The following is a 24,328-nucleotide window of genomic DNA, read 5'->3' on the forward strand; positions in this document are numbered from 1 at the left end:
AGCGAAGGGGGGCGCGCCTGCCATCAATCAAAATTGGACACATTTTCGTGGCAGAAAGAGGATGAAATGGACAGCCAAAAGGAACCGCCACTAACCCAGTCGCAGGTGGCGGCTGAGCAGGGTGACCTTACCCTACATGATATTATGGCGCCATTACTAATGTACGCACATCTCTGGAGACAAGAATCAACGCAGTATCAACAGAAGTATCCCTCATAAGAGCAGACCTACGCAATATGGACACCAGAGTCAAAGCAGTCGAAGAAACTGTGGACACCCTAGTGGCGGACACTGCAGCACTCAAAAAAAGGGTACTCTAACTGCAGACTGCCAGTCACTGCTTGGGGAGCAACTCGACGATAATGAAGGGCAGTCTAGGCGGAACAATGTTCGGATCCTAGGAGTCCCAGAGAGAGTAGCGGGACCTGCAGCGGCACTGCGCCACCGGTCAAGTTCGAAAACAACACCACCACCTTTTTTTCCAGACTTTACCCTTACAGTACAAAAACAGACGCAGCTTTATTGACATTGAAAAATCCCTCAGAAAAAAAGATCTGAAATATGTTATGTTGTTCCTCGCCAAACTAAGGGTTGAAGCGGAGGGTAAAACTTGGTTCTTCACCACACCTGAGGATGCATGTGACTGGCTGGCGAAGAGTTGGAGACTGGGGAGCTCTGGACAGACGTGGTCAACAGAGCGGGAGATCAAAGGCGACAGCGGATCACGGTCCGGAAGCGACGCAACCTACAAACGATGACCGGATAAGCAGCTAGAAGAACACATAGAATGGAGGCATCAAACAAAAGACGTTCCCACGGCGAAAGTGGGCCACGACTTACTCCCATCTAACCATCTTCGCTTGGCTAACGGAATACAAGGCCGGATACTGGCAAATGTTTGTCTAGCTGTCTGGGCTGTCCTCGCTGGGTAGCCTGCCACGGTGACGAGGGTTCTCCAACAAGCGGACAATGGACAACCACTGTAATGGATACATGTCTGGTCTTAATATCATTTGCCGTTTTCTGATAGGGAATCTCGGGGTGGGTTTAGGGTCCCACACCCCAGCCAGTAGGGAATGGGTGGGCGTCAGGCACTCTGCATAGTTGAGGGGAGGGGGGGGGGGCGGGAAATTCAGATTCCATCATGCAGGGAGGCAGGGTGGGAGGGGGGAAGTTTCTGAAATTTAATAAGTTGTTGTAAGTCTGATTGTATTAGTAATAACCCAAGTTCAATGGCTTTTTGGAGCATAGATCAAGCAGAGCAGCATCATACCACAAACTGAGGCCTACATAACCCACACACGTCCCAAAGAAGCAACCTAGGCATCTCCAGAACGATGGACCATGTCCTTCCCAAGCACACATAGGCCAAAGCAGATCACTACACTCCAGATGGCACAATGGCAACATCACTGACTGATCTCCTGGCATGTCAATGGACTGGGAGACAAGATAAAAAGGGGTATCGTGCTACAGTATATCAAGAGATGCCTACTGGATGTCGTTCTTCTCCAGGAGACACATCTGGTCGGCAATACTTGTAAGGCACTAGATCACTGGGGATACTGACTATTTGTTCACTCTGGCTTTACTTCGGGGTCCAGAGGGATAGGCATACTCCTACGCAAGAACTTCCCCTTCATTGTGAACAACACCCACACAGACAAGCAGGGCCGCTTCATGGTCATTACTGGCAGCTAGGAGGGAAGGGACATCAATATCTTGTGGGTCTATGTTTCCCCGGCACTACACAGGCTGACACTCGCAGACTTGAGTGCAATGGTACTAAACCTACCTGAGGGCGATCTGATAATAGGAGGGGACTTCAATATGACGCTCTGTGATCAAATAGACCGTCACCCCCCTAGAGGCTTTCCACTGTCCAGAATGCACCCTCTTACACTCCAATACACATTTCACTCAGGGGCTCACAACAGTTTTTCCCTGAATAGATGATATGATACAACACCAGCTGATCAACTACACAACTTCACAGAGGTGCGACATTTGGCACAAGGCATTTCAGACCACTCCCCGATCTGGACACAATTAAAGCTAGGATTACTTACCGCTCGTAAAACTATCTCACTCAACCCATGGTACCTAAAAGTCCAGAGTATTAGGGCCTGTCTCCTCAAATACACCAAGGACTACTTAAGCGAAAATATTGGCTCAGTGGATTTACCACTGGTACTCTGGGAGACCTTCAAAACGGTAGTGAAGGGGCATGCGCTTTCCCTAACGGCAGGCCACAAAAAAGAAAACGTTGGAGAGACTTGCTTGCCCTTGAGCAAAGGCATATACTCACCCCTGACGAAAAGCTCGCACACACACTTGATGTTAAACGGCATGAATATAGAAGTCTGCTCAGTGATACAGCCAGGGCAAAATCTCTAGCGACAAAATATATGTATATGGGGATAAGGCGGGCAAATTGCTTGTGTGACTTGGACAGCGAGAAAGGGCAAACCATTGGATGACCACATTAAAATGTAGATGGCAAGACATTGAGGGTGCCCCAAGCGATAGAAGACGCCTTTGCGGACCATTTCTCTGCGTAGTATTCTCCTGCGGCATCGGCCACATGGGAATTCCTGGGAGATCTCCGTATGCCCAAACTCTCCTTGGAGGAACAGCAAGTTCGCGAGGCTGAGCCTACAGACCATGAAATCACGACTGCAATCCGTAGTATACAACCCGGGAAGGCGATGGGGCCTAATGGCCTACCAATCGAATTCTATAAACTCGTAGCTACTAAGGTTACCCCACACTTACAACAAATGTATCTCCATAGTAAGAAGCAGGCAGTTTGCCCAGAGACCAAAGATTAGCCTTTATTATAGTAATACATAAAACCGGGAAGCCAGCTGAGGACAGGGGCTCTTACCAACCTATTTCCCTACTCAACGCGGAGGTCACATATTGGCTAAAATATTGGCAACGGGATTGTTACAGGTTGTCACCAAACTAGTGCACCCTGATCAAACACAGCCCTTAACTTGCGTTGATTGCATAGTGTGCTGGGTCCCAGGGACACGATCAAAGAAAACACAGCCATACTGTCTTCGGATGCCCGTATGGCCTTTGATACAATCGAATGGCCATATATGTTTGCGGTGCTTGAACATATAGGGTGTGGGCCTAATTTTCTGGCATGGGTCCACTTGCTGTACACTGACCCACTAGCACAAGTTGTGGTAAATGGACACACCTCCAAGACCTTTTCTCTCAAGCAGGGAAAAAGGCAGGGATGCCCTCAGTCACCTATACTATTCACCATAGTCCTAGAGCCCTTGGCAACCTGGATGCACTGGGCCCCAATGGTTCGCGGATTAAAATGGACAGAGGGGTGGGAAGACCAATAATACCTGTACGCGGATGATGTTCTCATATATATGGCATTGCCTCGAGCCTCTATAACAGGATACTCCACATATGCACCACCTTTGGGAGATATTCAGGATACTCCATTAACTGGTCAAAATCAGTAGTTTACTTGCTGTACGGACCCACCCCAAGATTGCCTCCAAATTCCAAGATAACAATAGTGACAGCCGATCCCAATCTCTTTTTCACACATAACCTAATGGGTCCCCTTGCACGTCTACAGAATGACGTTCAACGTTGGAGGTCGCTACCTCTGTCCCTACTGGGCCAGGCGTCTCTCTTTAAAATTATGGCGCTTTCCAGATTCCTATACATCCTACAAAACTTGCCATAAAAAATCCCCCATAACTATTTTAATACAATAGAAAGGGAAATCAGGACATTACTGTGGGACGGGAAGACCTTCGTATCGCAACAAACAAACTGGCCAGGGGATGGTACGATGGGGGAATCGCGCAACCCAATATCTGATCATATTACTGGGCGGCCCAGCTGGCGTTTATAAACCAATGGGTGCACTGGCCCCATGATGAACCATTGTGCAGGAAAGATCGATGGATTATGGGCCCTGGGGGATATAATGCCGCCCTGTACACAAATTGACACCACCAACACCTGACAGGCCCAACGGCGCAAACAGTTCTTCTCTGGCATCAAGTGACAAAAAAACTGGGGTGGCACAATAAAATTATGCAGGCTACCCCCTTTTGGGAGGCCGAGATGCTGGGAAAACTCGGCTCATGTGTGGGATTTCACGACTGGGACACCATAGGCATTTCTAGGGTGGGAGACCGGAGAGTCTGGGGACAAATGCTCAAATTAATGGAGCTGCAAAGGGAATATGAAATGTCTGCATCAGAAGCATATAGATATTTACAAATACACCATGCCTTGAAGGCAGTTATTTTAACCGATCAAGAACTCCCAGAGGCCTCCCCTCTGGAAGATAGATTACTGACAGACTACATGACGCGCAAAGCCATCTCCATGACTTATCAAAAATAATCAACAATCCGCCAGATCGATGTGTCAAAAAATGGGAAAAAGTGTGGATGCCGTGGCGAAGGTATAGAGGGCTGGGGGCAGGGGACTAGCGATGTGTCAGGAGGTAGCACACATGCCCGCTTTATTCATGAACATAATGTCATTGATTCTCTGTGTTCGATAACTGATGTACTTATGGCAAGGCTTTTGTATGGTATGGTCTCTCGAGCTTTGTTAATAAAAAGAGTTATATAAAAAAAGAATCTGCCAGATCCCCTCACACGACTCGGCTCTCAGTGGCAAGCGGACATAGGAAACTGGTCGATGGGGAATGTCAAGAAGCGCTTTCTTCCCACCGAGAAGTAAATGGAAATCCAGCACTATTGGAAAGGGGTAGTGTCGGAGTTACGGCAAGTTTGCAGGAAAAATCTCGCTTTACAGTCCAGGATGTGCCTACTAAATGTGTGGGAGGCGACAGCTGGAGCAGGTTTGGGTGACATTGGGGATGACAATTGCAAAATGGAACATTGCTTCCAAATGGGGAGCATCAGATCCTCCGATGCTGGAGGAGAGGCGGAGAGACATGGACTGGTGCATGTTGGTAGAGAAAGCGGTCTTTGAACTAAGGGGATGCCCTCTGAAATGGAACAAAGTGTGGGGTAGCTGGAATGAGCACAGAGGAAATGTATGCACCCCTCCACTCACACATAGGAATCAATCCGGTGGGCTAGAGGACATAATAGACGAGAATGTCTAGCCAATAACTAAGTTACAATGCAAGTTATAGATTCTGGCATAGTCTGCTATTGTCTTGATTGTCATGAATAATAACTGTCAATTAAGATGCTGTAACATGTTATTCAAATAAAATAAAAAAGAGGTTATAAAAAAAAAAATTAAAAAAAAGAAGAAGAAAACCAGACCAGGAGGTCGCTTCTTCTCCTTCCTTGCGGCCAAGGCTTTGAACACCCTACCACTCCACCTCCGACAAACGCCAACTCTCTCCAAGTTCATGAATAACCTCAAGACCTGGCTCTTTGACTGACTTCCTTGAACATCCTGGACCTGCGCTCTACACCACCCCCCCCCAGCGCCTTGATAATAATAATAATAATACTGCATTTTATAAAGCGCGAACAGCTACCTCGCTAGGAGGTGTCCCGGCGCTGGCAGAACACAGTAGACCTAATCCAGAGAGGTGGATCTAGCGGGGTAGGTTGAAGAGCCATGTTTTCAGCAGTTTCCTGAAGCAAGGTTCAGAGGGGGCCTGCTGGATTCCTTGTGGGAGAGTGTTCCATAGAGATGTAACATTTGCCGAAAAAGTCCGTCCGCCTAGCCGAGCCTTTTTCGTACGCGGGACAACTAGTTGAATATGGCAGTTGGACCGCAGTGCGCGGGTTTGGGAATATCTCGGTTGAGTAACTGTGCTTAACAAACCGATTGATTGATTGATTAATTAAATACTGGACAACGGACTTGAGCCTGAAATAGTAAAGCCTACACGCAAAAGCACTAAACGATGAAAAATTTAGGGCATTCTCCCTTAATATATATTATACAGACAATCAAAACAGGCAGTTACAAGGAAAGAGCCATGAAAAAGGCCCAGATAGCTTTACAGCACTATTCATCATAAACGGGTCTCCAAACCAACAAAATTAAAGTCAATTCAAATTAAAAAAGTAATAAACAAAACCACCATTAAATTCTCGTCCACTTCCCGGATACAGTACAACATGAGGTGGCCCTTCCTTCTCAGAAAGGCATTCAGTTGTCAATTGCTAGCTGACATTCAATTGCCCACCCTGTCCACTGAAGACAGAGATATACTGGGGGAGGATCTCTCGCATTATGAAATCCGCCTGGCAATAAATAGTATACAATCGGGAAAGGCGATGCGACCCAATGGGGTCCCTATTGAATTCCTAAAAACAGCCTCACATGTCTCACCCCACCTGTGAGAAATGTATAACGAAAGTTAGAAAAAAGGAGTCCTGTCGGAGGACCAAAGGTTGACTTCCATTGTGGTTATTTGTAAGCCAGGGAAACCCGCCGAAAACTGCGAATCCTACAGGCGATTTCGCTAATAAACGTGGAAGCAAAAATCCTTGCTAAACTTCTGGCGTCTCGTCTGATCTCAAGGATCCCTTCATTGGTCCATGCGGGCCAGTCGGGTTTTGTGCCAGGCCGGAATACCGCATTAAATATTCGTCGCCTTCATAATGTTCTCGGCTGCAAACAACTCAGAGAAGGACGCAGTATTATTGTCGCTGGACACCAAAATGGCGTAGAACGGCGTATCTCTTTGAAGTGCTTCAGCGCCTAGGGTTTGGCCCGAAATTTATTAATTGGATTGACCTGCTCTATACCGACCTAAAGAGCCAGGTCAGGGTCAACAATCGCCTGTCCAGAACATTCTCCCCAAGGAGAGGCACCAGACAGGGTTGCCCCCTGTCCCCCCTGATTTTCTCACTAATACTAGAACCACTGGCCTCCTGGATGAGGGGAGATTCACTGCTTAGAGGGTTTAAGTGGGCAGAATGACAGGAAGATAGGATATCTCTTTATGCAGATGATATCTTGCTATATCTAATGTTCCCCCATAAATCGGTGCACAGAATCTTAAATATTTTTACAAATTTTGGTAAATATTCAGGCCATTCAATTAACTGGACTAAATTGGTGATTTTTGTGATTCAGGGTCCGATTTCAAAACTCCCCTCAGGATGTGAGGCGGAAATAGCGACCGTGGGATTCCGATACCTTGGAATTTATATAATTCCAGACCCTCAGGTCTTTTACGACAGGAATCTGGCCGTCCCTCTGGAGAGACTGCTAAACATTGGAGGTCACTTCCCCTCTCCTTACTGGGTCGTGCTGCCCTTTTCAAGATGTTGGCAATTCCCCGGTTTTTATATATCCTTCAAAATTGTCTGCATAAGGTCCCCGACTCCTATTTTAGGAACATAGAGAGTGAGATTAGAACTCTTCTATGAGATGGAAGAGCGCCCCGTATAGCATTACATAAATTAACCAAGGGTTGGTACGATGGAGGTATCGCACTCCCCGATATGCGACTATATTATTGAGCTTCACTATTAATAGTGGTGAATCACTGGTTGTATCGCTCACGATGGACCCGGCATATCTGTTGGATAAGTATCAAATGGGCAGGGAGGGCTACCTAGGAGCCCTTTACTCTAAAGTCCGGAAAGATCAATACTTGAGCCCAACAGCCAATACCGTTGGGATCTGGCGCCAAGATAATAGATGCCTCGGATGGTCGGACAGACTGACTCAAGCCACCCCATTGTGGTCCACCCAACAACTAGGATCCCTTTGTCCCAACCAGGTTTTGATAGGTGGGATATTATCAGAATCTCAACAATAGGCCACCTAGTAGAAAAGGGGAAAATATGAACATTTGCAGAATTAAGGGAACAGTATGAATTAGCTCAGGGGGAGATCTTCTGTTACCTACAGATCCGTCATGCCCTTAAAGCAGAGGGCACTAGGTAAAGAGATTGCCTTAACACCATAATTAGTGCTCCTTAATATACGGGAGGCTACAGACCTTATGGAGGTGGAGCAACAAATGACCACACTGGGATACACACTAGTAAAACGAGCAATTGCATTAAAGTGGGGGGTGGGAGAGGAACCATTGTAGAAAAGTTGGGCACAGGACTTAGACAAATATATGATAGCAGAAAAAGAGGTGTTTAAGTCCAGAGGCTGTCCTAAGAAGTGGGACAAAAAATGGGGCAAATGGAACATGTACCAAGGGGAACTATGTACCTCGTCTACCAAGGAAATAGATATGAGAAAGAATAATGGAGATGATGCAGGAGCAAATGGCTGATTTACTGTTGATGCCTTCAAATATACGAATGTTGTAATTGTGTTGAAATATATGCAATCAAACGATTTGTGATTTACATGTTTTTTCAAACCAATAAAAACATCTATTAAAAAAAAAGGCATTCAGTTAACCCTACTAAGATATAGGAGATAACGCACCCACTGCCATACATTATAAAGATATTGCAAGTCACCAAGGAGGTCTGTGACCATGTAGAGGAATGAGGTCGAAGGCAGAATTACCCTGTAAAGTTATGGAACTCTGAGGCAACTTGCAATATCCGTATAATGTTAAGCAGGGGTACTTTATTTTTTTTATGAATTCAGCGAACTATCATTAGACTGGAGACTAAGAAATGTAATTAAAAAAAAGAAAAAACAAGGCAGCAGACCTTTTCCATCTATGCACCCAGGACCTGGAACAACATCCCCATATTCATCAAAACTGCCCAAAGGCTGCTCCAACTTACAAAAAGAGTTCAAGACACACCCCTTTAAAGAATGCTACAGGACAATGAAACTTTAAATAAAAAGCAGATAAGAATGCATTTTGTTTTGTCATCATCAAAGTGGTTTATTTCGGATACAACATTCCATAAAACACAATTCCATCAATATACACAAAATAGAATAATTATAATACTTGCAGCAATATTTAAAAATGACATCAATCACATACAGTGCCAAAGTTCATAAAGATAGATAGGGTCATAGTTACTATAGCGTAAAATAACCCAGAGCAATAAAATTATCTATAGATATTTTTAAGAATACAGATAAAATAGCACCAAAAAACATTAAAAAAATCTTATATATGATAAAAGAGAAAAAATAAAGTGCAAATGCAATAAAACTATTGATTAAAACGCATATCAACTAACAGCTCCTATCTAAAAAAAATATCAACTTTCAACAACAGGTTACTGATAAGCCAAGCAGCAGGCAAAAATGTTGTCATCGCAATGACAATCACGTCTCTCGAGTCAGATCGTAAAATATGTAATGAAAGCGCATATTGACAGAAACCCAGAATATCACCCACAGGCTTTAACCATTTTTTTAAGTGGACGGGCTTAAGCAGGTCAGAAAAAGGCAAAATAATGTAGAGTTAAGTCAGCTGAGGTACATGAAGGGTGCTTGCTGGAGCTTCAATATTTCTCGCCCCGATTAGCACAAAAACTATTCACTTGCAAGACCTCATACCTCCATTTTAAATAAAGTTGCAATGGTGCACATCATGGAAGAGTGTCAAGAGAGAGTTCATATGCAGAGATGATCTTGAGATCTAGAAACAAGTCTGTCAGACCCCCAGGCTTTACACACTTCAATTCTCTCAACCACAGATGTTCCTTTAAACCGTCTTTGGCCAACGAGTGAGGAACTAGCTTAACTGTGTCCCGGGTGTCCCAAAGAGAGGGCAAACCAATCTCAAAAAGCATGTATTGGATGTTAACAAACCAGGGGATCTTCTCCCAACCCGGAGACCCTAGAGGCACCTTTATCGACGCTCTAAAGGATCCCAACTCATCTATTATCCAGAGCCTACGCCAGTACATAATGGATGGAGCATAGCATTACAATTAAATCGGATAGATGCCGATATCTATGATTTGGGGAAAACTGAGAGACCTCTGTGGGAGGTTAATAAGACTCCTAACAAATCTATTTTCTGTTTTGCAGAGATCATTAACCCTCGTGTGACTCCGAAGCTCTGCTCCATACATTACTGAGCTTTTTGCTTTTAAGTTGCAGATTTCCACTGCTGGAGCAGGCAAACATGCCAGGGTTTTCTTGCCCATTTTGACCATGGCACCCGATTCTTGCTGGAGTTTCAGTGCGCTCTTGCTAAGGAGTATAGTCCAACTCATCTTATGCGTTAAATAGACCCCCTCACCCCCAAGTACACAATCTCCTGAACTTGTTCCAGAGGCACACCCTGCACTAGTATATTCACCCTTCCTGAAGCTGGTTCTGTATATACTTTACCAAAGTAAGGTATAGTGTGCACAAAGTCCAGGGAGTCCCTAAAGGTATAGCAGAGGCTAAATTAGTTAAGTACACACAGCTCTCTTTGTGCTAGTGTAGGCTTATCCAGAGGGTGTGTCACGCATTTATTGTATTCACTCAATCAAGGCTGATGCACACACTCAGAGACTGAATACAGGCCAATTGGGTAAGTATAAAAAAGGTATACTTGTATTTTATTTCTAGAACCAAGCTGGACTTGGTACAGGTAGGTAAAATATACTTTGAATGTAGGATTTCACAATGAAATGCAGTTATGATTGAATTTTGCAATAGTTACAGGTTGGTATTGATTCATAAAGCAGTTTGCATTATACAATAATTACTTTTAGAATACTTTTTAGTTACTTTTAGATTATTTTGAGTACTGGGGGTGGTATGCCTAGCTTACACACCTTAGGATCTCACAATACAAGGTAAGTAAGGCTTTTTATAATTTGCAGTTTAGTTATCTTTTCTCCATACAAACCTCAGTTAAACACTTAGAATATTTTAGGCCCAAAATCTCATAATATGGGTTCCTATGGGAGAAAAAGTATTAGCAGTTTTCAGGTAAATACATGACTTGCGAGTGAGAGTTTTGGGGGTTAGGACCAAGGCTACCCAAGGTCTAGATGGGCACTCGAGTTGCACCACCAGCAGCACTTGGGCAGCCGGGTGCAGAGTGCAGGGGCCCATCGTTAGCCAATGGGGCTAAGGGAGCCTTCGGTTAGGGACTGCTTGTGAGCAGCCCACTCGGTTATGGGAGCAAAGCTCCTGGTGTTAAGGTCTGCACTGCAGAGGCCAACAACTAGCACAGGAGCTGCACCATCAGCAGCACTGAGGCGTCGGGGTGCTAAAAAGACATTGGGGAACCTGTGCTTTTCTATGGAGACCTTCGGTTTGGTGAAGTTACTGCAGGCTCGGGCAGGGAGACTTCCTGAAGGCGACCAACCGCTCTAGAGGTAAGTTGGATTTTGGGGGATGCCTGGATACCGTCTGTTGGGCCACCCAAGGCCGTGGGGCGTCTGATGCAGGGGTGTCTTCTGACATTGGGTTTTCTTACCATCTCTGGTCCCGATCGGGGGGGAGGTGGGGGGGATGTAGGTCACCCTTCAGGTTGAGACTGCAGGCGTCTTCTTGAAGCTTGAGGGAGGTAAGGGATCACCAGATCCCAAGTCAGGATCACCGGGAAGACCTCCCCGTGGTGTTGGGCCACTCAAACTCAGACAGTGGGTGTTGGGTGCAGAGTGTTGCAGAATCGCAGAGTCACATGAATCCGGATTATAGTCTTGGAGTCTCTCTTGAGCAAATCTGGTGCTCACGGGATACAGAGTCTGTAAGGTGAGTGCAGGGCAGGTCCTCCGGGCTCTGGGGTGGGGCTGAACATGCCGGTTTCTTCGCTGTAAGCAGGTCGGAGTCGGGAAAAGCCGGTAGGGCTGGTGCCAAAGCAGTAGGTGTTCTTCCTGGGTCAGCACGGCTCTTTGGTTCTTTCTTCCTCGAATCTGAGAAGGCAAGGTTCAGGGTTGCCCCTAAATACTAGATTTAGGGGTGTTTGAGTGGTGTGCAGGTCGGGACCAATGGGCCCCTTCCTTGGGGTGGGTGCACCCCCTAGGATGTCACCCTCCAGTGGGAGGGGGGCATGAGCCTCTCCCTGATTGGCTGGGTCCCCTCATCTTCAAGATGGAGGGGACTGAGATGTGTGCTTTACCTTGCCTCCCCCAACTGAGGGGTTGGCAAAGGTGGGCACACCTCTCGTCCTAGCTTGGTTTTCCCACCGATTCTCCCACCCAAGGTGGGGGCCAGAACTGGTGGGAGCCCGTTGCTGGGGACAGCAAAAGGCAGGGACAGCTTCCAAAGGCGGCAGGCCTTTGAAGCTTCCCCTTCGTGGACCCAGCTCATCCTGGGGGAGGAGGAATGACACCTCTGCCCAGGATGGGCTTTGCTTCTGGACCCAGAGAACGGAGGCTCTCTACCCAGGGGTCCAGAAACCGGTCTGGTGGTGGTAAATGGCGGACGGCCATTCAGGAACCACACCAGGGCAAGTCGATTTTCCGGATTGCATCTCTAAGATGCCACATTAAATCCCACACTGGCATCAGTGTGGGTTTAATGTGCTGAGAAGTTTGCTTCCAAAGTTCCCAGTTTGTAGTAAAATCATTATGGAGCTGTGGAGTTCGTAATGACCAACTCCCAGGCCATACACTCTTTATGGCTTTACTACACTTCCAGTGTCTAAGAATGGACTTAGACACTGTATGGACCCAGGGCTCATGCCACTTTGCTGTCACCTGATAGCTAGTGCACCCTGCTAGAGGGGTGACTTACCTAGGCCTCATGCAATGGGTTGCAGGCATGGCAAACACCATGTAGTCTCTTCACAAGCAGCCGGCACTGGCAGTGTGTGGGTGTTAAGGTACAGGGCCCCTAAGGGTGGCACAATAAGTGCTGCAGCCCTTAACCCGTTCCCTGCGTGCGTCAACCAACGGCCGTCGCGAGCACTACCTGGCTAGTGCTGCGCATGTCCGTTGGCCGACGCGGCCCCGCCCACTCATCAACACAGCGGCGGAATTTGCGCCACGGTTAACGGGTTAAAGGCCTTACCTGGTCACGCTGCCCTGGGTGCCCATGGTACCTTTTACCAGGTGCTTACCTGTGGCCAGGGGTGTGCCAATTGGGGATACAAAGGTACAGCTTTGGGAAAGAACAAAGGCCCTGGGAACCTGTTTGGCAGGGACCCAGGGTACATCAAGTCAGGCTGCATCAGATGTCAGGCAAAAAGTGGGGGGTAACCAGGCAAAAAGGGACACTTTCCTACAGAGACTGAATACCATACATTTGGTTTTGTTACTGTTAAGTAAGCTCCAGGCCTGAGCACTACAAAACCTAAAAACAAAAATCTAAAAAACGATCAACTTTTACCTACAGACCACACGGAGATTTGAAAATTAGAAGCGTGTCGTCTGCAAAATGCAATGTCGAGATTTTATGTGGGCCCAATCTAGGTGCCTCATTGCCAGGAAAGTCAATGCATTTACTAGATCGTTAATGTAAAGCATAAACAATGTCGATGCCAACACACACCCCTGGCAGATACTCGTCTCTATCTTAAAGAGGTCTGTGAGCTTGCCTTTGTCTTCATATCTAATGCGGGCAGTGTTACAAGCATGCAGAATAAGTAGGAAAGACAAGAGGTTGACAGGGACACCCATCTGCTTCAAAACTTCCCACAGCTTGGCTTTGGGAATAGAGTCGAACGCTGATCATAGATCAACAAAGACTACATACAAGTGGCCTCTCTCTAGCATTAGTTTTCCAGTACAGGCTACAAAAAATAGGATTTGGTCCACTGCACCAACCCGGTTTCTAAATCCTGCCGGCATATCTCAAAGAATAGTGTTCTACTGGACCCAAACCATGAATTTCCCTTAAATAAGACAGGGAAATAGTTTCTTCGATGTATCAAGAAGGCTGATGGCCCTATAATTCCCTGGCTCATCGTTGCTGCCTTTTTGTACATCGGGACAAACTCAGCAGTCAAGACCCCAGAATCTCGTCACCTTTCAGAATAGTAAGAAAAAGCAAGTACAAATAGGAAGCCCAAATGAAAAGTTCTGACTGAAACAAATCCCAAGGTATGGAATCGGGGCAAGCGCTTTGTGTGTGGGGGGGGGGGGGGTTACATTAATCACCTCCAGAATATCTTTGAATTGGAAGGTCAGAGTGACTTCACTTACAGAGAGAAAAATAACTTCTTCTACATCTCTACTCACAGGATCATGCTTGGCTGCATAAATCTTCTGAAAATGGTTCACTCTTGGTCTGAGGTTGGAGATTGTAATCAGCACACGTAGCGGCATTACGGCTACTGAAGGCCACTATACCCCTGAACGATTTGCTGTCCCCCTTCCTAGCAGCTGCTAGTGGTGTGCTTCCCCCCTCTCTTCCTCCTTTTTCTGGTCAGGTTAGGTCTCAGAGTGAGGATAAAGCTTGTGGGTGTAACCAAGCACTTTATAAAAGGCTTTATTATTATGCTATAGTCCTGCACCATTTTTGGAAAAAAAGAGTACATGACACGCTACGCCAAGTCACGGAGCTCACGGATGTTCACACATGGGGCGCGTGTTCGCTGGGCATTTTTAGACTGCACTAATCTCCCAAGGTGTGCACTTGCTTCACCTCCCTGGCACTCCTTGCCAAACGTACCTTCACCCTGCACTGGCGCTCGCCGGCGACTCCTCCTTTGACTGCCTGGTATGGTGAGGTCTGCAAGTGGGGCGCAGCGGAGGAAGACGCTTGCCGATATGAGGAGGTCCGGGGTCTCCGTAAGCAACCCATCTCCCCTCACTAGGCCACCATTCTTTAAAAGTTTATGCAACCCCCTGGAAACGATGATATCCCTCTCTACCGGCTACTATGCTTAACCCATACCAGTTACTGCCTATTGTACCCCCCCTTTATTTTCGCTCATCCATAACGCATTGCGTCACTCCCTCTCCATTAATGGGCCCTGCCCACACAGCCACTGTAACTCGGTCTCAGATGGCTTCGCTGATATGGATCCTGCCGTACCCCTATACCCACCCTCCAATATCGCCAACTACCCGAGATTGTACATTTCCCCTTTTGTTGTATACACTCGACAAACCATTTTACATCTACACAAGTGCATGTTGTATATTGCATGGTTCCCACTGTCCTTTCCTGTTGAACCTAAATGCTATACTCCCACTTAAGTGTGTATTATGCTTTGATCATACTACACTGTTGACTGTACCTTTTTCTTCGTGTTTTTTAAAACCTAATACAGCTTTTTTTTTTTTAAATGAGGAATTGAAGTCTGCCATCTAATTCTCAAGAAAAATACTTCACTTTTCCCAAATTAAGTTCTTAGTCTATAATCTAAATGTACGTATTCTCAGGATAGTTGAAAATCTTATGTTTTAGGATTGGTTTTTAAATTGAACACGTCAAATGCTCAGAGGCCAAACACGGATTTTATAAATAAAGAAAAAAAAGATACATTTTGCTTTCTTAAGCCAATGTGCCCTATGTTTAATTTTGTTCAGAATGTTTATAGATTTGCTGTCATTCCACAGCTTTCTGTACAAAAGGGGGTTGTGGTGATGGATGGAGCATCAGAACCAATCAAACACTCACACCCAGTCAACAGATCTGGGTTTGATCCATCACCGTTCTTTAGCCCACTCTGCCACCCCAGTTCAGACATGGCCATATGCAAATCAGTCTGACCCTGTGCCTCACGGTAACAGTCCAGCCCGAACTGCCAAGCCATGCCTTCCCTGGACAGGAAACAAGCTTCCTAGGACCGGTTTCTGGCATTTCAGCCGTCTTCAGCCAGGCTTGCTTGAATCGAGTGGCAAAGTGAGCAAGGGACTCACGTCTGAGCATACCCTGCCAACTTATGGCGAACAAAGCGGTACAAAAGGGGGTGGTGATGGATGGAGCATCAGAACCAATCAAACACTCACACCCAGTCAGCAGATCTGGGTTTGATCCATCACCGTTCTTTAGCCCACTCTGCCACCACAGTTCAGACATGGCCATATGCAAATCAGTCTGACCCTGTGCCTCACGGTAACAGTCCAGCCCGAACTGCCAAGCCATGCCTTCCCTGGACCGGAAACAAGCTTCCTAGGACCGGTTTCTGGCATTTCAGCCGTCTTCAGCCAGGCTTGCTTGAATCCAGTGGCAAAGTGAGCAAGGGACTCAGGTCTGAGCATACCCTGCCAACTTATGGCGAACAAAGCGGTACAAAAGGGGGTGGTGATGGATGGAGCATCAGAACCAATCAAACACTCACACCCAGTCAACAGATCTGGGTTTGATCCATCACCGTTCTTTAGCCCACTCTGCCACCCCAGTTCAGACATGGCCATATGCAAATCAGTCTGACCCTGTGCCTCACGGTAACAGTCCAGCCCGAACTGCCAAGCCATGCCTTCCCTGGACCGGAAACAAGCTTCCTAGGACCGGTTTCTGGCATTTCAGCCGTCTTCAGCCAGGCTTGCTTGAATCCAGTGGCAAAGTGAGCAAGGGACTCACGTCTGAGCATACCCTGCCAAGAACGGTGATGGATCAAACCCAGATCTGTTGACTGGGTGTGAGTTTGATTGGTTCTGATGCTCCGTCCATCACCACCCCCTTTTGTACCGCTTTGTTCGCCATAAGTTGGCAGGGTATGCTCAGACGTGAGTCCCTTGCTCACTTTGCCACTGGATTCAAGCAAGCCTGGCTGAAGACGGCTGAAATGCCAGAAACCGGTCCTAGGAAGCTTGTTTCCGGTCCAGGGAAGGCATGGCTTGGCAGTTCGGGCTGGACTGTTCCCGTGAGGCACAGGGTCAGACTGATTTGCATATGGCCATGTCTGAACTGGGGTGGCAGAGTGGGCTAAAGAACGGTGATGGATCAAACCCAGATCTGTTGACTGGGTGTGAGTGTTTGATTGGTTCTGATGCTCCGTCCATCACCACCCCCTTTTGTACCGCATTCCACAGCTTGCTGACATTTAGTTAAAGGATTAAATGATACGCAGACATACTCTTATATTTTACTTTGTTTCATATACTTACACATCCACATGTAGTACATAATTTTTACTGTTTTCTGGAACTCTACAGGGATATCTACAGAAAAATCTTGGTAAAAGCAAGGTCCCACTGGAAAGTTCTGTGGTAGAGGAGGCCAATTGTTCTTTCTGCCTGCAAAATAAAACATCAAATTTTAAAAGGTGTCATCTTTGGCTTTTATCCACTGTGCATACACTTCTACGTTCAAATACGGCTGTTAGAAAAGCATGATAAAAATTGAAACAACAGTAATTGCATTATGGTAAAAAAAAAAAAAACATATTTATGACAATGGGTACACTAAATACTGTGCATCATGGTGCTGTTTGGCAAAACTAATTCTATAATAGTGTTCTTCGACTGTGTGGAGAGCATGCTAGAGATCCATACTGCCCCTCCTGGGACCCTAGCATTTATTTGTCAAATAAATTATTACGTGGCTTATAGCAAGGCCAGTACCAACCTAATCGCCTTTGGGGACTTTGTGCCACATCGTGCTTTAGTAAGGGTAGGACGATTGGTGATCACTGGAGTCTTTACAGACAAAGCTCTTGAGGGTCTTTCTGAAAGAAACAAGGATTTGAAGTGCCATATGAGAGTTGTTCTAGAGTTTCAGTACCGGAACCGAAAAGGGTGCTTCCCACAATCTTGGAAACTAGTCTATAGACTAGAGGAGAATTAATCAATCAATCACATAATTTGTAAAGCGCACTACATACCCGGTAGGGTTTCAAGGCGCTGGGGGGAGGGGGGGGGGGGCTGTTCCTGGTCAAAGAGCCAGGTCTTGAGTTGTCTCCTGAAGGTCAGCAGGTCTTCGGTTTGTCGCAGGTCGAGGGGGAGGGTGTTCCAGGTCTTGGCGGCGTGATGGGAGAAGGATCTGCCTCCGGAAGTGGTTCTCCGGATGCGTGGGACCGTGGCCAGGGCGTGGTCAGCGGAGCGGAGTTTCCTGTTGGGTACGTAGAAGGAGAGTCGACTGTTGAGATAGGCTGGGCCGGTTTTGTGGAGTGCCTTGTGTGCGTGGATCAGGAGCTTGAAGGAGATTCTTTTGTCGACGGGGAGCCAGTGCAGGTTCCTCAGAAGGGGGGTGATATGGTCGCGGCGTGGGACGTCGAGGATCAGGCGTGCGGAGGCATTCTGGATTCTCTGTAGTCTGCAGATGAGCTTGGACGGGGCTCCGGCGTAGAGGGCGTTTCCGTAGTAGAGTCTGCTGCTGACTAGGGCCTGGGTGACTGTTTTCCTTGTGTCTGTCGGGATCCATCTGTAGATCTTGCGGAGCATACGGAGGGTGTTGAAACAGGTGGAGGAGACTGCGTTGACTTGTTTGGTCATGGAGAGTTTCGAGTCGAGGATGACTCCCAGGTTGCGTGCGTGGTCGGTGGGGGCCGGAGGGGACCCCAGTGATGTGGGCCACCAAGAGTCGTCCCATGCGGAGGGGTTGGATCCGAGGATGAGGATTTCCGTCTTGTCTGTGTTTAGTTTGAGGCGGCTGTCCTCCATCCAGTCGGCGACGGCCTTCAGTCTAGGGTCTAGTCTAGGGTGTCACTAGGGTGTCACTATACAAGTCAATATACAAGTTTTCACACTCAAGTGTTTTGAATTCCATATCGCTGTGGCAGAACCTAGAAATGCTTGAACATTCTTTCAATTTAAAACATTTCAAGTTTCTCTTTTCATTTATATCAGCCAATACATGTAGCAGCAGTCGGACAAGATGGTTTTGTTGCAAAACCACAGATTCATATGCGTTAACCCAATTACCTCACCTTCCTCAGCAGCAAATATAAACATGCTAAGATTTATACCTAATATTCTTAATTATGTACATCCTCTTGCATCGAATTTACAACTATCTTTACACTGGAACAGAACAATCCAGAGGAGTGGTATCTGGGTTACTCAGAGATTTATATATGAAGATATTACTATTTTTAATATTCGCACATCACTTAGGAAAACTCAAAATTGTTCTGATAGTGCTTAAGCAACAGCATACCCATACTTTAATTTGGTAGTTTTTGTTTACAGTGTCTTCGCTTTCCTGCATCTAAAGGTTAGCAAGTTTCACCAGCAACAGGTTTACTGCGTGTACCTCTTCTTTCAGTCTCTTATTTGGCAGATTTAGAGGTATAAGGCTTTCAGCAGATTCTAAAAAAACCTGTACATACAACAGGACTTATACCTGACCTAATCTTAAAAAGCTTCTCAGATGTCATACCTCGTACTGGTCCAAGGGTAATTCTTCTTCTAACAGACCTGACCAATCTATTATGAGATGCCCTCTGACTCCTGTGATGAATCTCTCAGTTTCAGCAACTTCTCTACTTTTTTTTACCAATTCTGACAGCTTCATCAATATTCACTTTCAGGAGTTTCAATAAATCTATAAAATTGATGACTAACACTATAGTGGTCAAAAAACAAGAGTTCTATAACATCACACACACTCAGAGTTGAAAAATGGAAACAACTCGATAAAATATTAAAAACAAAATTATAGAAGCATAAATAATTCGCTTAAGAGAAGGCCGATTTTGCCTCTCTGCAAAAATCTGAATGAAAGCCAGTCTGACAACCAAAATTAATTAAGCTCAGACAATCAATAAGCTGTCCCTGCAAGACATTTTTTTTTAAGTTTTAAACTATCTTCAGGTTTAAGTTTCAGTGTAATAGGAATTTAATGGCAGGGGTCCTCTATGACTGATGTGTCAAATATTCTGTAATACACAGGGAAAAGAAAGCCAACCCTCTTAAGAGTCTGTGGCTGTACATAGTAAAAGATCTGACATTCATCCAGAATTCATTAGATCCTATACATAGGTAAATCTAACATTGTCTAACTTTGTATGTGTCACAAAATATTAGGTTTACCCACTAACTTAATTTTATTAGAATTCATTTCACACAAAAAAATCAGCTAGCATTCAGAAGCCTTCTATGAAAGAGCACAATGTTAGCCTTCCATAATTAGAATAAGGTGCTGCCAGACAGGTGTGCATCATTACTGATAGGAAGTGCTCCCAACAATACACAAAATAAGAAACTTTGATAGTGTGGTCTGGTGCATTCAGATTTGTGGTTACACATGCCTTATTCAAAAGCTAGATGTGAAAGTCACAATAAAAAATGCTGCTGCTCATCAGTCGGGAAAGGACTGTGAAGCAAAGTCCAAATTGCAAGAATTTAATAATTCCATGGAAAGAAGATTATTTACAAGTGGAGAGAGTTTAAGATAGTTGCCAATTTACACAACAGTGGACATTTTAGCAAATTCACCCCAAGAACACGTCGTTAGAATGCCCCTAGATATTGCAAAGAACCTCAAAGCTGCATCCAGGAATCTGCAAGCCTCTATCGATAAACTAAAAAAGTAAAGTGTTTCTACTAATAGATTGCACAAGAATGGCTTTCATGGAAGGTAGCTTTTTTCTCAGAAAAAAAATATATATACTGGTCCATAGTTTGGCTGAGTAAAACATTCCCTGAATGAACCACAAGACTTCTGGAAGAATTTTCTCTGGACAGACCAAAGTGCAGTTGTTTGGCAGTAAGGTACAACATGTTTGGTGAAAAACAAACAGTGCGTATTGCCACAAAAACCTCATATCAAGCATGGTGGAGGAGTGGAAGCTGCAGGAACTTCACACTTAATGGAGTCCAGCACGGATTCCTCTCCGTAACAGCACATTCTAGAGGAAAACGTGTAATCATCTGTCCAACAGCTAAAGCATAACTAACAGCAGATCATGTGACAGGACACTTTATAATAAAGCATTAAACATATGGCTGACAAACCAAAAAATAAAAGTTTGAGGATTTAGGAAGACCGAGACAATGACTAGACCTCAATCCAATTATGATGCAGTGTTGGAACCTAGACAGTGTTGTACATAAACCAATGCCCCAAAACATCACTGAGCTTATGCAATTTTGTAAGCAGGAGTGGAACATAGCGGCTGTTTTACACTTGCAGAAAATGTTTACTTCATTTTATTGCTACTAAGTGGACTTTGTTTAATAGTGAAATCTTTGTGCATTTTTTCAGTCATATAAAGATACATTTACCCACTGTTGGCGAGGACTAGACTACGGTCAAATAGGTCATAACGTGTAAAACCATAAAACGTACTAGAGAACTTTCTTTTTCATCACACTGTAGTACTGTAGATCATGAGCATTGTCTGGTACATCATTCTCAATTGGGTAGCAGTTTAAACTTTATATGGCTTGCATACAACTGCAAGCCCACTACCGCTCCAGCTCAGCAAGTTCCAATATTGATACCATTAGTAAAGGCATAAGGCTTAGCTTCAAATGAACAAGTTACTTAGCTTCAGTAATACTTTTTCTAGTACAGACTATCCAACCGCAGAATCCTCACCTTAGAATATTCCCCAGGCATCAGACTGGATCTGGAAAATCTTGACCAGTACCTCTGCGTGCCGGTAGGTGGTGTCGCTTGGTAACACGTCGGCATCTGTGTCAGAAAGGACATTGCGGTGCCTATAAAGATGCCACCCCGAGCACTGACATCAGTTTCTATCGTGATTAGATCTGCTCCAAAAATGCACAGCCACGTAAAAACCAATGTTACTGATTTGACCAATGTGCAGTGTGTAAAAGAATCTTTTGGGTAAAGAGTCCAGTTTACAGAGCAGGAGGATGGGAGAGTAGATGAGGAAACTGCAGTAAGAGTCTACCAGAAAAAGAATTACCGAAGGCAAGTAACTTTCTTCTGATAAAGACGTCCAACAGCAGATTCCTCACCTTAGAATAGATACCCAAGCAATATCTCACTGGAAATGTGTATGCATGCTGGCTAAGACCAAAAAGTCCAAGAGGACTGAACCGGCGAAATGCCCCTCACGACTGTGCGGCTTCGTAAACATGTAGAGGGACATTCAGATGGGAGCTTGGCAAATGTCCAGCATAGGATCCCCCGCATGCTAACGCAGTAGTGGTGGCTTTGGCCTGATGGAATAGGGCCAGAAGCCCTCAGGGAGTTTCTTATTCGCTGGTGCGTAGCAGATTTTTATGCAGTGGTCTATACATCTGGAGATAGTTTCTGCACAGCCTTGCCTTTCTTCTCTCTGATGAATCCAATGAATAGCTGACCGTCCACCCAATGATCTTTGGTGCGATCAATATAGAATGACAATGCTCTTTAAGGGTCTAAACGATGGAGCCTCTCCTTTTCTGTGCACAGATGAGGCAGAGCGTAAAACACCGGTAGAGTGATGCTCTGGTCAATCTGATAGGGTGAGGTGACCAACTTCGGGAGGAAAGAGGCACGTGTCCGAAGCACCAGTTTCTTAGAGAAGAAGCTGGTGTATGAAAGTTGGTCCGCAGAGCCTGAAGCTCACTGTCCTTCTCCTGGAAGATGTAATGGCCACAAGGAACACTGTTTTCAGAGTCAAGAGCCGCAAAGGGCAGCAGTACAGGGGTTCAAAGGGAGAAAACATAAGAAAGGCAAGTACTAATTTGAGGTCCCATTAGGATATCACAAAAGGAGTAGGCAGGAAGAAATGTTCTAAACCTTTCAAGAACCAAGTCACAACTGGTGACCTAAATAGGGAGGACTGACATGGAAGCCGCAACAAAGCCTAAATGGCTGACAAATAACCTTTGACAATAATGATGTCCTGAGCAAGACCTTGCTGAACTAAAGAAAGAATAAACTGATCTTCGCAAAAGGTGTCCGCAAGAGGTGTAGAAAGGAGGTCCACATGGCGTGAAAAACATCAAGCCTTGTACTCGTCCCAACAGCAGGCATAGACGGTTTTAGTGGACCTGTAGCTGCCAAGATAACATCATAAACTTCAGGAGGGAGATCAGAAACTCTCAACTGCCAATTTCCAAACATGAAGGTGGAGCAGGCGCAGGTTTGGATGCAGGACCCTGCCCTGTTGCTGTAACAGGAGATCCTCCTGAAGGGGACAGCCGATCCTCCTGAAGGGGACAGCCTAACCGGAAGACAGATGATCATGACCAGGTGTTTTGGATACTATACTCTCCGTGCCCCACCCAGAGCCACTAGGTTGGTGCTGATTCTCTTGAGAACTCTGGGCAGAAGTGGCATCAGCGGAAAGATGCACAGGAGTCCCAAATTCCACTCAAAGCGGGAGCTGCTTTGGAAACTCCAGCACGCAGAAGATCTGACATTATGCACTATCGACGGTGAAAAACTGATTGAACCAAGATTCTCCCCAGTCTCGGAAGAGGCCTTGCACCACCTTTGGATGTAGACACAATCTGACATCTGCGAGGCATTGATGACAGAGTTCGTATACTCCTACTTTCAGAGATCCCGCCAGTCACGTCCAGAGGTACAGGGTCTTATGGCACAGGGTCCACGACCACACCCTGCCCAGTTTGTTGCAGTACAACATGGCGGTGGTGTTGTCCGTAAACAGCTGAACCAACCTTCCTTTGATGGATAGAAGGAAGGCTTTCAATGCTAAGCGGATAGCTCAAAACTCCAAAAAGTTAATGTGAAGCCAAGCTTATGCAGGAGAATAGAGGCCTTTGATCTCCACTTCTCCCAGAAGGCCGCTCCAACCCAGGAGTGACGCATCCGTCACCACTGTGAGCACCGAGTGAAAAGGGGCAGGGGGTTTACCGCTGACCCAATTGCAGTTCATCAGCCACCAGTGCAGAGTTTGTGCAGTTCCCTGTGACGTCTGAACCAGGTCAGATAGATTCACCTGATGCTACGCCCAATAGAACTTCAGGTCCCACTGCAGAGCTGTCTCATATGCCATAGAGCGTGTTGTACCAGCAGGACCTCAAAGTCAATCTTACTGAAATCCAGAATAGAAGCCAAAACATCAGATCCATAGCCTGAATATAGTCACTTTAGAAGATAGGCACAGAACTGCAGTATCTAGAAGGGCTCTGAAAAAAAGGAGCATCTGACAAGGAATCGGGTGGCTTGTTGAATGTGAACCTCTGCGAATGCAGAAGGTTAGGCACAGTTTAAAGGTGGGGGACAACTTCCTGGGGTGAGTTCGCCTTCAGCAGTCAGGGGGAAGGCTGGAACCTCTTACCTCTGCAGATGGGCTACAACCACTGCCATCCCTTTCGTGAACACCCGAGGGGCACTGGTGAGGCCAAAAGGGAGCACAACAAACTGGAAATGCTTGTGGCCCACCGTGAACTACAGGTAACACCAGTGGGCTGGCAGGACAAGAATGTAGAAATATGAATCCTGCAGGCCCAGCACTACCCATCAAGTCTCCAGGGCAGAGAAACAGAGCCAAGGTGAACAACCTGAATTGCTCTCTTTTCAGGAACACATTGAGAGTGCGCAGATATTGTGCAAGGTGGAGTAAACGTGTTTTTTAGGCACCAGAAAGTAGAAGGAATAACAATCTCGCCCTGCTTCTGGTGCAGGCCCTCTTTCGATGGCTTCTCTGGCAAAAAGAACCCCACCTCCTGACGGAGTAAGGAAAGATGGTCCTCCATCAGCCGTTTCGGGGATGGTGGGAGAGGCGAAGGTGTTTACA

General features: G+C 45.9%; 1 protein-coding gene across 3 annotated transcripts in view; it reads right to left on the minus strand.

The window, feature by feature from the left end:
• The window catches only part of SCAMP1 (secretory carrier membrane protein 1), a 573,188-nt gene that overhangs the window by 233,403 nt on the left and 315,457 nt on the right, over positions 1 to 24,328 (minus strand). For all 3 annotated transcript variants that reach the window (XM_085632265.1, XM_085632264.1, XM_085632262.1), the window contains one exon: positions 16,830 to 16,958. In XM_085632265.1, the coding sequence (XP_085488391.1) occupies positions 16,830 to 16,958 (129 nt within the window). The remainder of the gene's footprint in view (positions 1 to 16,829; positions 16,959 to 24,328) is intronic.

This window comes from Triturus cristatus, chromosome 2_1, assembly GCF_964204655.1.
Source record: "Triturus cristatus chromosome 2_1, aTriCri1.1, whole genome shotgun sequence".
In the NCBI taxonomy this organism is placed as follows: Eukaryota; Metazoa; Chordata; class Amphibia; order Caudata; family Salamandridae; genus Triturus; species Triturus cristatus.